Source organism: Microtus oregoni, unplaced genomic scaffold (assembly GCF_018167655.1).
Source record: "Microtus oregoni isolate MIOR12 unplaced genomic scaffold, Mior012 000037F_ref0000500, whole genome shotgun sequence".
NCBI classification, from domain to species: Eukaryota; Metazoa; Chordata; class Mammalia; order Rodentia; family Cricetidae; genus Microtus; species Microtus oregoni.
The window spans coordinates 23,678,346-23,692,155 of NW_024543096.1; the positions used below are offsets into that span (position 1 = coordinate 23,678,346).

At 37.5% G+C, this 13,810-nt stretch overlaps 1 protein-coding gene across 1 annotated transcript in view; it reads right to left on the minus strand.

Annotated features, from left to right (window-relative positions):
* Tlk1 (tousled like kinase 1) overlaps positions 1 to 13,810 on the minus strand; it is a 109,612-nt gene that overhangs the window by 23,270 nt on the left and 72,532 nt on the right. Inside the window, exons 9-12 of the mRNA XM_041631407.1 lie at positions 10,134 to 10,244; positions 9,886 to 10,022; positions 5,762 to 5,950; positions 1,847 to 1,913 (exon numbers count right to left, since the gene is read on the minus strand). Coding sequence (XP_041487341.1) covers positions 1,847 to 1,913; positions 5,762 to 5,950; positions 9,886 to 10,022; positions 10,134 to 10,244 — 504 coding nt within the window. The remainder of the gene's footprint in view (positions 1 to 1,846; positions 1,914 to 5,761; positions 5,951 to 9,885; positions 10,023 to 10,133; positions 10,245 to 13,810) is intronic.

The window sequence follows — 13,810 nt, forward strand, 5'->3', positions numbered from 1 at the left end:
ACTGCGAACTGATACTTTTCCCAGGATATTTCATGGTGGATGGATAGATAGATAGATAGATAGATAGATGATAGATAGATAGACAGATAAACAAACAAACAAATAAATAAATAAAGGAGAGTCAGGGATAGAAGATGTTAGAAACCATAGACTCATAACAAATTTTATATATAAATGGGGAAAAAGCAAAGAAAATGATTATAAAGAGGACAGTTATTAGAAAAGAATAAGTAAATACGAAAAATGTAGTATCTCAAACATAGGGAAAGAGGGCAAAGGGGGTGTCAAATGCTGAGGTAGTCTGAAACAGTGTACAAATACTATCATGGAAGGAGACATGGAAGTAGATGTTACTGGAAAAAAACTAAAGCATTGTTCAGAGACCAAATATTTTCAAAGAACATAAACTCAATCATCAACAATAATCTAAAAAAAAAAAACCAAAACAAAAGAATAAACCCTTCTTTGAATGCTTTCAAAGTTGTATTTTCTTAAAAAAAAAAACAAAAAACAAAACTACTGAAGAATACTGACTTTAACTGCTATAAAGTTTGATTTTATCTAACAATAAAGAATATCATTATTAGAAAGAGTGAGCTCTAAGTACACCTTTACTAGCACAGCGACTAAGAATTCACTCAGCAGTGGTGTAGTAAGTAGCAGGCAGCCTCAGTAGCACCGTAATTAAGGATTTCCTCAGCCACAGCATAAGCAATCAAACACACAGTATCCCTTTATTATCAAAGACTGGCCAGATAACACAAACGTTTCCGTATTTAAACTAAAGCACTAAAATTACTTGTATGTTCATATGTGCACACACCACACATAACCCAGCACAAGTGTAGAGGGCAAAGGACAGCAGCCAGAACCATTGTGTTTCTTCTATCATGTAGATCCTGGGTTGTCAGGTGGCGGCAAGCACCTTTACCAGCTGAGCCATTTCACTAGCCCTTGGTGAATTTTTATATGGGGCATCGATCAATCTCCTTTCAACAAAACATCTTATTGTGGACACACAAATACTTGTGACTCTCCTGCACTACAGATGTCATTAGGAGGTGCACTACGGCGACACCTCTATCTACAATTCCATCTGCTATGGACAACAGACTGTAGCTGCACAGGCATCTTGGAGACCATGGGAAAACTCAACAATATAACAGAACAGAAGGATGTGAGGGACACAAGAGAGGGTCACAATAAATCTTTTTGATGTTCACGTAATTTAGGGTGATGGTTTCTGCGCAGTGGCATGGTGACAGTCACTAGAGTTTTCTAAAGCTCTAACCAAGTGGCATATGGGAAACATCTCAAACAGGGCTTAGTATACAGTTCAACAGCAGCTGTGTCTACCATATGGGGTCCTTGGTCCTACCCTACTCCTCAGAGATGACTTCACAGACACTGTCTTCCCTTATATGTCAATTCTGTATTTTTTTAAAAAATTAAATAACTGAAACGCAGGAAGCAGGATAAAACACTGGCAAGAAGTAAATTTTGGGTCTGTTCATAACTTCATTTTGAAAGGAAAACAATCTGTACTAGTGTTTGGAAATGAGTTTCACCAAACTCAGACCTTTGGAAACAAAGGACTGACTACAGTTTCAAAGTTTATACGCAAGTACGAAGTGACACAGTAACAAAAACTGAACAACACACAGCAAACCCATTTTCAATTGTATCAATTCATATGAGATCATTTAGGTTATAAAAATACCCCGCTCATGAATTGATAAAAAACATTTAAACAATACTGACTAAATTAAGAATTAAGCTGAATAAATTAAAAGTTCTCCACACGCTGGACAACAAACTGTAGAGACCCAGCATGGGTTGCACATACCTTTTTGAGATGTCCTAGTCTAAGCTTGAAAATTTCCTCTTGTTCATGATATTCTGCCAGAGTCAGCCTGCCAAAAGTGAGATTTTAATTCTACAATGAGATTAATGCTTAATACTTTCTTAAAATTAAAAACTAACAAAACATGGTAAAAAATATTCAACCAAATACAAATGTTAAAATACTGATAACTTGAAGCCTAAAACACGGAAATCCTTGCGCTAAAAGCTAGACTCTGTCACAAACCAAACAGCAGAAGGAACTGCTGCAATGCACATGTGGATGGAGCAAGGAAAATAATAGCAAACAGCTTCTGGATGTGCCGATATGCCATAGGTACAAGTTTACCTACTAACATGGTTTCCTAGTCTTAAAAAGTATGGCTTTAGGGCTGGCTGGAGATGGCTCAGAGGTTAAGAGCACTGGCTGCTCTTCCAGAGGTCCTGAGTTCAATTTCCAGCAACCACAGGGTGGCTCACAACCATCTATAATGAAGTCTGGCATCCTCTTCTGGCCTATAGGTACACATGCAGGCAGAACACTGTATACATAATAAATAAATGCATCTTTTAAAAAAATATGGCTTTATCACAAAATGACTCAGAATTTTGTTAACTATATAAAATTTTAAAAGCTAGTTATATAAAGGAACACACTGATTTCTTAAAAACCTGAACAGTTAAAACTTGGTATTTTGAAACCAAAGTTAAAGCATGGTTTTTGAAGCAAGATCTATCATGAAAAATTCCAAAACTCCAACGCATACAGACTGCCAGTTTTTTCAATCCATCTTTTCAAGGGATGGATATTACTATCTTAAGTTTGCAGGCTTCTAACTTCCTTAACATTTATGATTACAGCTGTTAAAAATAACAAAAGTTGTTTAAATATTCTCTTCAAGGCATTTTGCATATACACAGTTTAGGGTGTTCACAGATGCCAATTTCAGAGGACCTGAGTTCAATTTCCAACATGGTAGGCAGCTAACAACCCCTGTAGTTCCAGCACCAGGGTATTCTGATATTCTGACCTCTGCCACATGGGGTATATTCTCTCTCTCTCTCTCTCTCTCTCTCTCTCTCTCACACACACACACACACACACACACACACAATGTATCTAAAAGGAGAAGGAAATAAATGTAGATAGATCAAATAGTCTCATTCATAGTAACAGCAAGCAGACAATGTTAAAATCAACAGCTTTAAGTCACCATATTTTTTATTATGTACCTTAATATGATTTAAAAATTTACCCTCTTAAGCAAGTCAATTTGTCATGTTACTTACCAAATCTTTTACGCATACATAAATGGAAACATATAGTTCATTTCTTCCCATACAAATTGTACCCATCATTAAATTATTAACTATAGATAATAGGTAGGCAGCTTCTATTACTTATTATAGATAAACACAAGCTTATCTATTTAGGAGCTTTAAAATGCTCCTAAATAAAGCTACCAGTAGGTTTATGCTCATTTTTTTACTTTGAAAGTAAACAATTTAAACCTGGCAATAACTTTCCATAGTGAGTGAGTGAGAATCTTTGTTTTGTTTTGGCCCAGGTCTCACCATGCAGCTCTGAGAAGCTAGGCTGGCGTTAGATTCAGAGGCCCACTTGCCTCTGCCTCCTAAGTGCTGGGATTAAAAAGTATGTAACGATAACTTACCAGTATTAGAGTTAGGTAACAAAAATAACAGAAACCAGCAACTATTCATTTTAAAAGAAACTTATCATTCCATGTTTTAAGGATATTGTTCAAGCAGGAAAACCAACCAGAAGCCTCAAAGTTACACAACACAAACTACGGGGTTAGTCAGCCTGCTAAGAGGTGTGCGCACAACTCCTCTGATCATTACAATCCAGAAAAGGTTTACTGGATATTTCATCAGGCAGGAGCCATGCACTGATTAAAAAAAAAAAAAAAAAAAAAAGAGCTAGCATTTTTAAGATGACAGCATGGAAGATGGAGGAAATGAGACATAGTCTGTCTCAGAAATTCAAGTAGGAATACAGAAAACATTTTTAACACGAAAGAAACAGTTCTCCCTAAGATCAGGGACAGGACAGGAAGTCCACTTTCACTACTATACTGGAAGAATAGTCAGAACTATACTGGAAGTAAATAAGAAACAAATATATCCTAACTGTACAGAAAGAACTAAAGGTATCATCACAGATGACACAACTCTACATGGTTAAAAAAAAAAAAAAGCAAAAAACTAAAGACAAGCAAAAGAATAAAAAACCCGATTAAAAATAATATAAAATAAAAAATAAATTCTGCAATGCTCTAAGATGTGGAAGAACACATAGAAATCATCGCTTCTACATACTAGAAACAGCCATAAATGATAAACAAACAATTCCCATTTCAACAATGCATTCAACAGTATTCAAATTAAATTTAAATCAGTTAAAGAATTTTTTTTTTTTTTTCGAGACAGGGTTTCTCTGTAGCTTTGGAGCCGGTCCTGGAACTAGCTCTTATAGACCAGGCTGGCCTTGAACTCATAGAGATCCTAGTTAAAGACTTTTTTTTTTAATATTTATTTATTTATTATGCATACAATATTCTGTCTGTGTATATGTCTGCAGGCCAGAAGAGGGCACCAGACCTCATTACAGATGGTTGTGAGCCACCATGTGGTTGCCGGGAATTGAACTCAGGACCTCTGGAAGAGCAGACAATGCTCTTAACCACTGAGCCATCTCTCCAGCCCTAGTTAAAGACTTTTATATGAAGAATTATAAAATACTGCTGCAGAGTTAAAGGACCAGGAGTTTACAGAGCAGAGTTAAAAGCCAAAACTTTAAGATAGCTCCTCTGCTGCTAAATATGACTCCAAGCTGTTTTTTTAAAAATAACAGTCACTGGACTAATTACAGCTGAAAATTAGAAATGACTTGAAGAAATGCTTTTAAGATGGATTTTGAAGAAGCCGGGCACGGGTGGTCTGTACATGCAGTATCAAATTTTTGGAAACCAGGGGGAGGAGTACAGCTTGAGCCCTGAAATGCAAGACTAGCCTGGCAACAAAGGGAGATAAAGATGAAAGCAAAGGATTCAACAACAACAAAAACCAGCAGAGGTAAGAAAAAAAGAAGACAAAGATTAATGAATGAAGAACATGCAAGAAGATGGGGTAAATAGTGCAGAAGACACAAAGCAGGTCCATTTTATGTGTGGAGAGACTGGAATTACCATGTGCTTGTAATGTAATGAGGGCTTTGTCCTGCTTACTGCTTTTAGAAGTCATGGCATGGCAGGGTGAGGGTCAGGATATTATCTTTCAACAGAGGAGAACGTAGCTCTGCAAAACATCTTCACCCACACAAATTTTTGTACAACATTCTAAATTTTCTATAATATGCAACTTTTTAAAGTGTTATTATCCTTTGAATTACAAAAAGTAATCAACACAAAAAATTTAAAAAGCCAAACAGAATAGACACAACTATCTGCAACTACCTGTGAACTGAGCTCATGGGTCTGGAAAATAATTGCAAAGCACTTCAACGCTCATCAATTTTAACACTAGATTGGTACCGTCAACTGACTCAGATATGCAAAAGGAGTGGATCCCACTCTCCACTTAAAAAATTCAAACTTTCGCCGGGTAGTGGTGGTGTACGCCTTTAATCCCAGCACTCGGGAGGCAGAGGCAGGCGGATCTCTGTGAGTTCTAGGCCAGCCTGGTCTACAAGAGCTAGTGCCAGGACAGGCTCCAAAGCTACAGAGAAACCCTGTCTCGAAAAACTAAAAAAAAAAAAAATTCAAACTTGGAGCTAAAGGTCAGAGATAACTTTTCAATTAACATCTTTTCTGACTATAATTATTTTTGTTTGTACAGTATTAATTATGAATAACTGCTGTTAACAATGTTAAGAGAGAAATTTAAAACAGAGGCTTACAGTTGTGGTAAATTTGGCCTAACAAAGGGATCATTTTCTGCTCCATTGACTGCCTTGTTTTTTCTCTGTTTTGGTTCAGAATTGGTAGCAGGTGCCTGAGAATTATTAGCTGTGGGAGGTTTGCGTTTGGCGAGAAGTTTCCTTTGCCGTTCAATATCTTCCCTTTGTTGATTTACCCATTCTTGTTGTCTGTGTGAAAACAAACAGAGTCATATTAATCTCCCATTACTTTCCACAATTAAAAATTGGAAAAATACATCATAAGAAACAATCACATAATTTAAATCTGTATTCTTTTGGTTCCATTCCTTTTTAAATTTTTAAACATTTACTTAATTTATGTGTATGAGTGGTTTGCTCATTTGAATTTTAGACAGGACCTCATCGTGTAGCCTTGGCTGGCCTGGAACTTGGATGGCCTTGAACTTACCTCCCAAGTGTTGGGATTAAAGGCAAGCACCAACACAACCGAGAGTGCTCTCTGTATGTATACATGTGTGTATTACAGGTGTGCCTGGTTTGTGTCAGGTCAGATGAGGAGAACAGTTCCCCTGGAACTGGAGTTACAGAAGGTTGTGAGTCATCGCCTGCATGCAAGGAACCACACTCCAGGTCCTAGGTCCTCTGGAAGAGCAGTGCCATCTCTGCTCAACACACTCAGTGAATCAAAATAAACTACGGGTCTCACTTCACACAGTCTTCAAATGAAGTGGTGTTCCCTAAATCTTTAGACAAGTGTGTGGCCACACAGGATTTCACAGCATCTTGTCTTACTAACAAACACCATTCCCCATTCCCACAGACACTTCCTTGGAGTGAGTTTGGTTAGTTTGGTCTGTTGTATCCTTATTATAAAGCATGGTGATCAAACCATACTAGTATATACAGTAAGATTCTGTTAGATAAATGAGCTAAAAACAAAACAAAACCCAAGCCTCATCCAATGACAGTCTGGGGTAGATTTTAAACATGATTTTATCACTCAGCATTAATATTTCTAGAAAACCTTATAAAAAAGCAAGTGAAATTTTAATATGAAGTGTTACTTTCTTAAAAGAAATTATAGCAATGCAGTTGACATTCTGAAATAAAATAAAACTTGACCTTAATGGATAGGGGAACTGAAAATATAAAGAAAAACAGCAGGAAAATTACAAAATTGAAAACTTTATTTATGAAATTAATACAAATTTATTAGCACTTCCTACTAAAGAATCTAAAACAATTTTCCAGGGAGTTTAGATTCTAAAAACTGACAGATATTATGTCTAATACAGAATTATAGGCTGGCCATAGATCTGTAATCTCAGCATGTGCATAAATTATTGGGGCGAAAGGTTGTAAATTCAAAAGCAATTTAAGTCACAGAGCAAAATTTGCACCAAAAAGTTGGAAGAACACGAGTGGAGGTCAGAAGCACATATGTAGAAGTTGAGAGTCTGTTCTATTTCCACTGTGTAGGTCCCAAGGACAGAACTCAGGTCATCAGGCTTGGTGCAAGTGCCTTTACCTGATGAGTCATCTCAACAGCCAAAAGAGGAACAACTTGCTCATCCTATAACACATTAAGTTTATTCTGGCAGTAAGAGTAACTATGTTCCTTTCAGGTCTCCCACCATGTCAAGACAGAAAATGTTACAGCTCCACATGGTCATGCTACTGAGGTTTAGAGCAAGCCCAATGTTTTGCCCCATCGCACACCCTCCAGAGCTCTGACTTCGTGACTGAGCGTTGGTTTGCACACATTACTTTTCCCTTAGTGGGGAGGAGAGCTAAGACACGAGAAAAAGAATCAAGAACCAAGATAGAAATTCTGCAAGAATGATATGTGAGTTCTGTTTCCATTCAGATGTAGGAGCAATCGAACGTGGTCTTACTTAATGGAAAGTAAACTTGAAGAGGAGCAGGGAGGGATGTAGAATGGCACTTGTCCCCTATGTGGGGGCCTTTCAGTCAGATACCCAGAATCCCAAACAAAAACAATCAAAAAGTAAATCTTAAGTGTATTTCAGAACAGGTTCTAAGTATAAATAAACAGTCTAGTGGTAAGTTAAAAAAATTAATGGGACAGATACAGTGGATACCTGGTTATTCAGGATCATGTCTGGCTCAGAGATTTCTCTCTTCATTTTCTAACCACTTTGGGTTATTAATAATTAATGTGAACATCCTGTAGCAATACTCTGTAATCTGCAATCAGTGTTCATCAGTAATATGCAAAGTAATCAGCATATATGAAGAATTTTATTCTGAGAAACAACTACTGGCTGTAATAATAATATTTTGTTTCTTAAATTACTTTTCTCTTATGAGTATGGGTGTTTAGTCCACATGTATGTATGTGTGTATGTATATGTATATCACATGCATTCCTGGTGTCTGCAGACACCAAAAGATAACACAGGATGCCCTGGGACTGGAATTACAAATGATTGTAAACTGCTATGTAAGTGCCGGGAATTGGGTCCTCTGGAACAGTATCCAGTGCTCTTCCACTGAGCCATATCTTCAGTCCCTAATATGTGCATTACTGTAAGACAGTCAGGACGGAGTTCAGTAGCAGAGAGTCTAGCTCACAGAATATTAAAAAATTAAGGTTTTTCATCTCAAATCCATTTCCTGCTCTCTAGTTTTGCATTCAGTATGGTAGCTCAAGTGTCAACAATACCTGTGCATCTAGACTATCTGTCCATCTTAACTGTCAAAATTTTATCTTCCTCCCAATATTATTTCTGTATTATCATCAAGTGACTCAGTACCTCAATTCTGGTCACATATATTACATATTAACAACCTTTAACTAGCCACAGAATTAGACCCCACATAGATTAGGTTTGTAGAGATTCTTTCATTGTGATAAGCTAATACCTAGAACAGCTGTCTCCAACAAAAGTTCAATACACCATTGAGAGTCAGGGGGCAGGACAACGCTACTTGGTGAATATATGTTTGAAACAGCAATACTAATACTAATCTGACACGATGTGAAACAGGCTGCGTCCTTGAAAAGTCGGTGGAGACACTGACACCACTACACTCCAGGATTTTACATCAAAGCAAAAAACAAAAGACAGAATCATGGTCCTAGCTCCCAGACACACAAATAGCCAATGCACCCTTACCGATCAACATGTGAACTTTAAAAAAAAAAGTGGCAACAATTTCTTTGTTTTACAGTTTAGCACTGAAATGCTAGTCATGTTTGGTTCAACTAACGTGTGAGGTGCCTGTAGCTGAGGCAAGAGAAAAACTCTTCTCCTAAGGCACAGACATCAGGGAGATCTTTACCACTTAAGGAATGGGGGAATGAGACAAAAGTAAAAAGGTGGGCACAATGGTACCTATAGTTCCAGAACTCAGAAGGCTGAGGAAGGAAGGTCAGTTAAGTCTAGGAATTCAAGAGCAACTTGAGCAACACAAGGGCCATTAAAAAATAAATTCCAGGAGACAGAGCCACACATTTTTCAGTCAGCATAAAACTTCTAACCACTTTTTTCTTTTAGTAATAGTAACACACACACACACACCATCACCAATAAAGCTAGGGGGTTGTTTTTACTCTGGAAAATCAAGTTTAGAGAAAAAGAGGGCCGAACAAGATGACTCCGTGGTGAAGGGCTTGCTGGGTATAAACACTGAGTCTCAGTAAGAGACCCTATCTCAAAAGACAAGATGGAAAGACCTCTGGCCCCCACACAAAATGTTCAAAAAGTTATTTTATTTAAAAGGAAAACACATTGTACTCTTTAGATGAAAGCTAATAATGTAAGAATTCTGTTACTTACTGAGCTGAGTTATCTGTTATTCTTTTCATATGTGCTAAGTTTTATACAATCAAATAGTAAGGAGATGCTGGACAGAATTCCAAATTTGTAATTCTTTAAAGTAGTAAAAATCCAAACTACTAATTTGTAAAAATGCAACAATGGGGGCTAAAGAGGTGGCTGAAGGCTTAAGAACACATATTACTCTTTCAAAGGACAAGAGTTCAATCCCAGCATCCACATCTGGTGCTTCAAAGCTGTCTGTTACTTCAGCTCTGATGCCTCTGTCCTCCACAGGCCTCTGCACACACACGCGAGCGCACACACACACACAAATTAAAAAATGTAACCATCACTAACTTCACAAGATTTTGAAAAGCAAAACCATCTGTCCACTGCTCAGTAAAGGAAGCGCCGTGTCTGACTGTTGTAAAGTGCCCAAGGCGAAGCCGATCTTGCATACTCTTCTCTCTGCTTGACAATTTTTCTTGTGTACTCTGAAAATGAGGGAAAAACAATTACATTACAATTTTAAAATCACTTGGATTTTAAAAGCATACAAGGCAAAGGAAGGTACTGAGGGAAATGAAAATTTAGTGCTAACTCACCTTCTCAATAAGAAGTTTCTTACTCATTGATATGCACTTATTTAATCGTTCTTTGTATTTTTCAAGTAGTTTTTGTTGATCATCTATTTGCCGCCTGAGATCACAGTTGGCCTACAACATGAGCACATATAGCAACAGTGTATATGAAAATCTTAGTAATGGTTTTAGTGTTTTGAATAAATTATATAGATAAGATAAACACCAAAAGTCTATTTACTATTAAACATTAATTCAACTGCATAGTAGAAAATACAGAAAATTTATATACACTTTCTAGACATTTACATGCATATTCCAAGGTATATAATTTTGGTTACACAATGTGAATCTAAGTTCAGTCTCTCTCCCTGTCTGTCTCTGTCTCTCTCTCTCTCTTTTTTCATGACAGGGATCTCTGTAGCCCTGACTATCTTGAAGCCTATTCTGTAGACCAGGCTGGCCTCAAACTCAGAGATCTACCTGCATCTGCCTCTGAGTGCTGGGACTAAAGGTGTGTGCCACCAACACCTACCCAGTTCCCTTATTTCTAAATGGAAGTAGTATAAAGCAGCTAAAAATAAAATGTGGTAGATCATGTGCATCACACATTTAAGAGAGGATGTGACTTTCTTCTCTCATACGACCTGGTCTCTCACAACACTTTCTCTACTAAACCGGGACAAGAGTGTAATTTGTTGATCAATTAACTACTTCCAGCCTGCTGTGAATAGGATACTAATTCTGTTCGCTCTGCAGGCAGCTATAGGCTCAAAGAGGAGAGGCCTCTCTCTAATTCCAGGGAGTCTAACTAGTTTGCCATGACAGTAAGAGAATTACTCTTGTGGTCTGCCCAGATAACCCACCCCACAAATTTTCTGAAACACAAGTTCTAGAGGAGAGCCTGGGAATTTCACTTTCTCCAGCAATGCTGCCTCTGCTACTGCTAGGTACTAACTAAGATCCACAATTCTAGGCTATTCACACAAAAACCAAAAGGCTATTACTTTTGTTCTTTCCAAAAGTACATTTCTATTTCATGTAATTTATATATATTATATATAATATATACATATATAATATATATGTATATATAATGTATACAATATTCTGTCTGCATGTATGCCTGCTGGCCAGAAGAGGGCACCAGATCTCATTACAGATGGTTGTGAGCCACCATGTAGTTGCTGGGAATTGAACTCAGGACCTTTGGAAGAGCAGGCAGTGCTCTTAACGGCTGAGCCATCTCTCCAGCCCCTTCATGTAATTTATATTGTGTTACCAACAAAGACTACTACTATGCATTAAAATAGTGTCTGAGTATTGATTTAGGAATACCCAAAACAGAATAAAGGGACGGGGACAGGAGGAGGAGCACTGCATATGGAAATAAGATTTAATGGTGGAGCCTGTAGTCTAAGAATGAATTTTTAATTCAACTGGATAGCTGGTTATCAATATAGAAAGAAATTAAAATGAAACCCTATTTTCACACTATACCAATATACAAACCAATTCCAGTTCAATCAAAAAAATTGTACTGAAAGATCAATTTTTTTTTACTTTTAAAAAATTTTTGAGATTATAATTACATTCTCCCTTTCCTTCTTCCCCGTTCCTGGCTCTCTTTCACTTTCACGACCTCACTGTACACTGAAGAACAACCTTAGACTCTTAAAATTGCTTCTTTTGGTATCTTTGATAATAATTTAATACACACAAAGTATAAACTATAAACCTAAGATATTTAGTAATGTAAAAACATATATAATCATCAATGATGTACAAAAAACAACACAAAGTAATAAAAAGACGTCTCACAAAGTGGAAGAAGCCAACATACCAAAAACAAAAACACACCTCTAAAAACTACAAACTAGGAAAGGTCCTGGGTTTGATCTCTAACACCCGCACGCAGGTGCACAGGTTCGACGCACCCCTCCCCCCAAAATTGGGTGTGATGGCATTCATCTCAAATCCTAGCACTTGGGATATAAAGGCAAAGGGGATCAGTAATTCAAGGTCAGTCTCAGCTAAGCTATGAGACACTGTATCTCTATTTATTTCACAGAAAACTAGACAAATAACTGATTATTTTAAAAAGATGCTGAACACTCATCAGGTAACAGGAACGTGTAACAAAAGCACAAGACCAGGTTACAGCTGGTCATCAACGCTGTCAGGAAGAACGAATGGTGTTTTCAATCTTGCCACACCAGGACATGGCACAGACGAGCCATAGTTCTGCTACAGTAACACAATCACTTGGGGGGAAATTTTGGTATTATAATGTACAAAATGTGTATGTTCTGTGTTCTCAATTGTCTTGTTTCCTATACTTACAATAGAGGAAAATCTTGCATTTGCCCTAGGAGACATGTATTGATAATTTCTTAGCAGAATTCTTTGTATTAGAAAAATCAGAAACAAAACACCAGCCAAAATTGGGAGAATCATGCAAATTATGGTATACTCCTTAGAGTCTTAGTGTAGAAACTGGAAGGAACAAAGCAAAGCTTTAGGGTTTGAGTCTATAAAATCAGCCCCCAAAGGCTTGTGTTTTAAAGGGATGGCTGACAGCTAATGATGGATGACAGCCTTGAGGTGACTGGATCACGAGAGCTTTTACTTCATCAGAGGATTAACCAATAAACTGACTTTAATAGTGAGTCCTGTAGAAGAATTATATCCCTGGGAGAAGGGCTGAATTTAGACTTTGTCTTGTGTGTGACCCACTTGTTTCTCTGCTTCCTGGCAGCTATGAAGTAAGCAGCAATGCTCTATTACAGGTACCCCTTGCTATGTCTACGTCCTCCCACCACGATGCTCCTGTAGATGGGCCCAGGAAAACAAAGCCAAGAAACCTGACTAAAATGAGTGAAAACTGTGAACCAACATAAATCTTCCTTTAAGTTGATCTGTTCATGTATTTTGCCACAGCAATGAAAATTAACAGATTGAGTTACTTTTATGTTACTTATCAACATGGGTGCAAATGAAGACAATGCTCGAGCAAAGAACCCACACAGGATAATTTCAACAAGCAACCAAGTGTTAAAAAGAATGTATGCACAGTGGTTCAAAGATGACTCAGTCAACAAAGTGCTTGCAAGTCCAAGGAACAGAATTTGATCCCCAGAACTCAGGGTACAGGCTTGTAATTCCAGTACAGGGTAGGAGAGACAGGAGGATTCGAGGGACTCAAAGGCCAGCTACTCTAGTCTAATTGTGAGTTTCAGGTCAATTAGAGACCCTGTCTCAAAGGAGATGGATGGAGACACCACAATAATAAAGAAACACAAAGGAAGGTTGAACACAGGTATCACTGATGCCAGAAGAGTGGTTACCAGTAAGAAATGTGACACCCAAGCTACATCACATCAATTTAATCAGAACTCCACAAGGTGGAGTTGAAAATTAGTACTTTTGCCTGGTGATCCTAATGAGCAGCAAGGGATAAGAAATCCTGCTTTATGCCTTACTCACATTCTAAGTATACTTTTAGGTTATTTTTAAATTTTATTGTATGTGTGAATGATGTATGTGTGTCTGAGGTGTGAATGAACATGCCACAGTGTTTGTGTACAATTCACAACTTTGTGAAGTCAGTTCTCTCCTTCCACCTTTATGTAGATTCTGGGGATCCAACTTACATGTTGTTGGATTTAAGTTACTTACCTAACAGCTTAGATTTATTTATT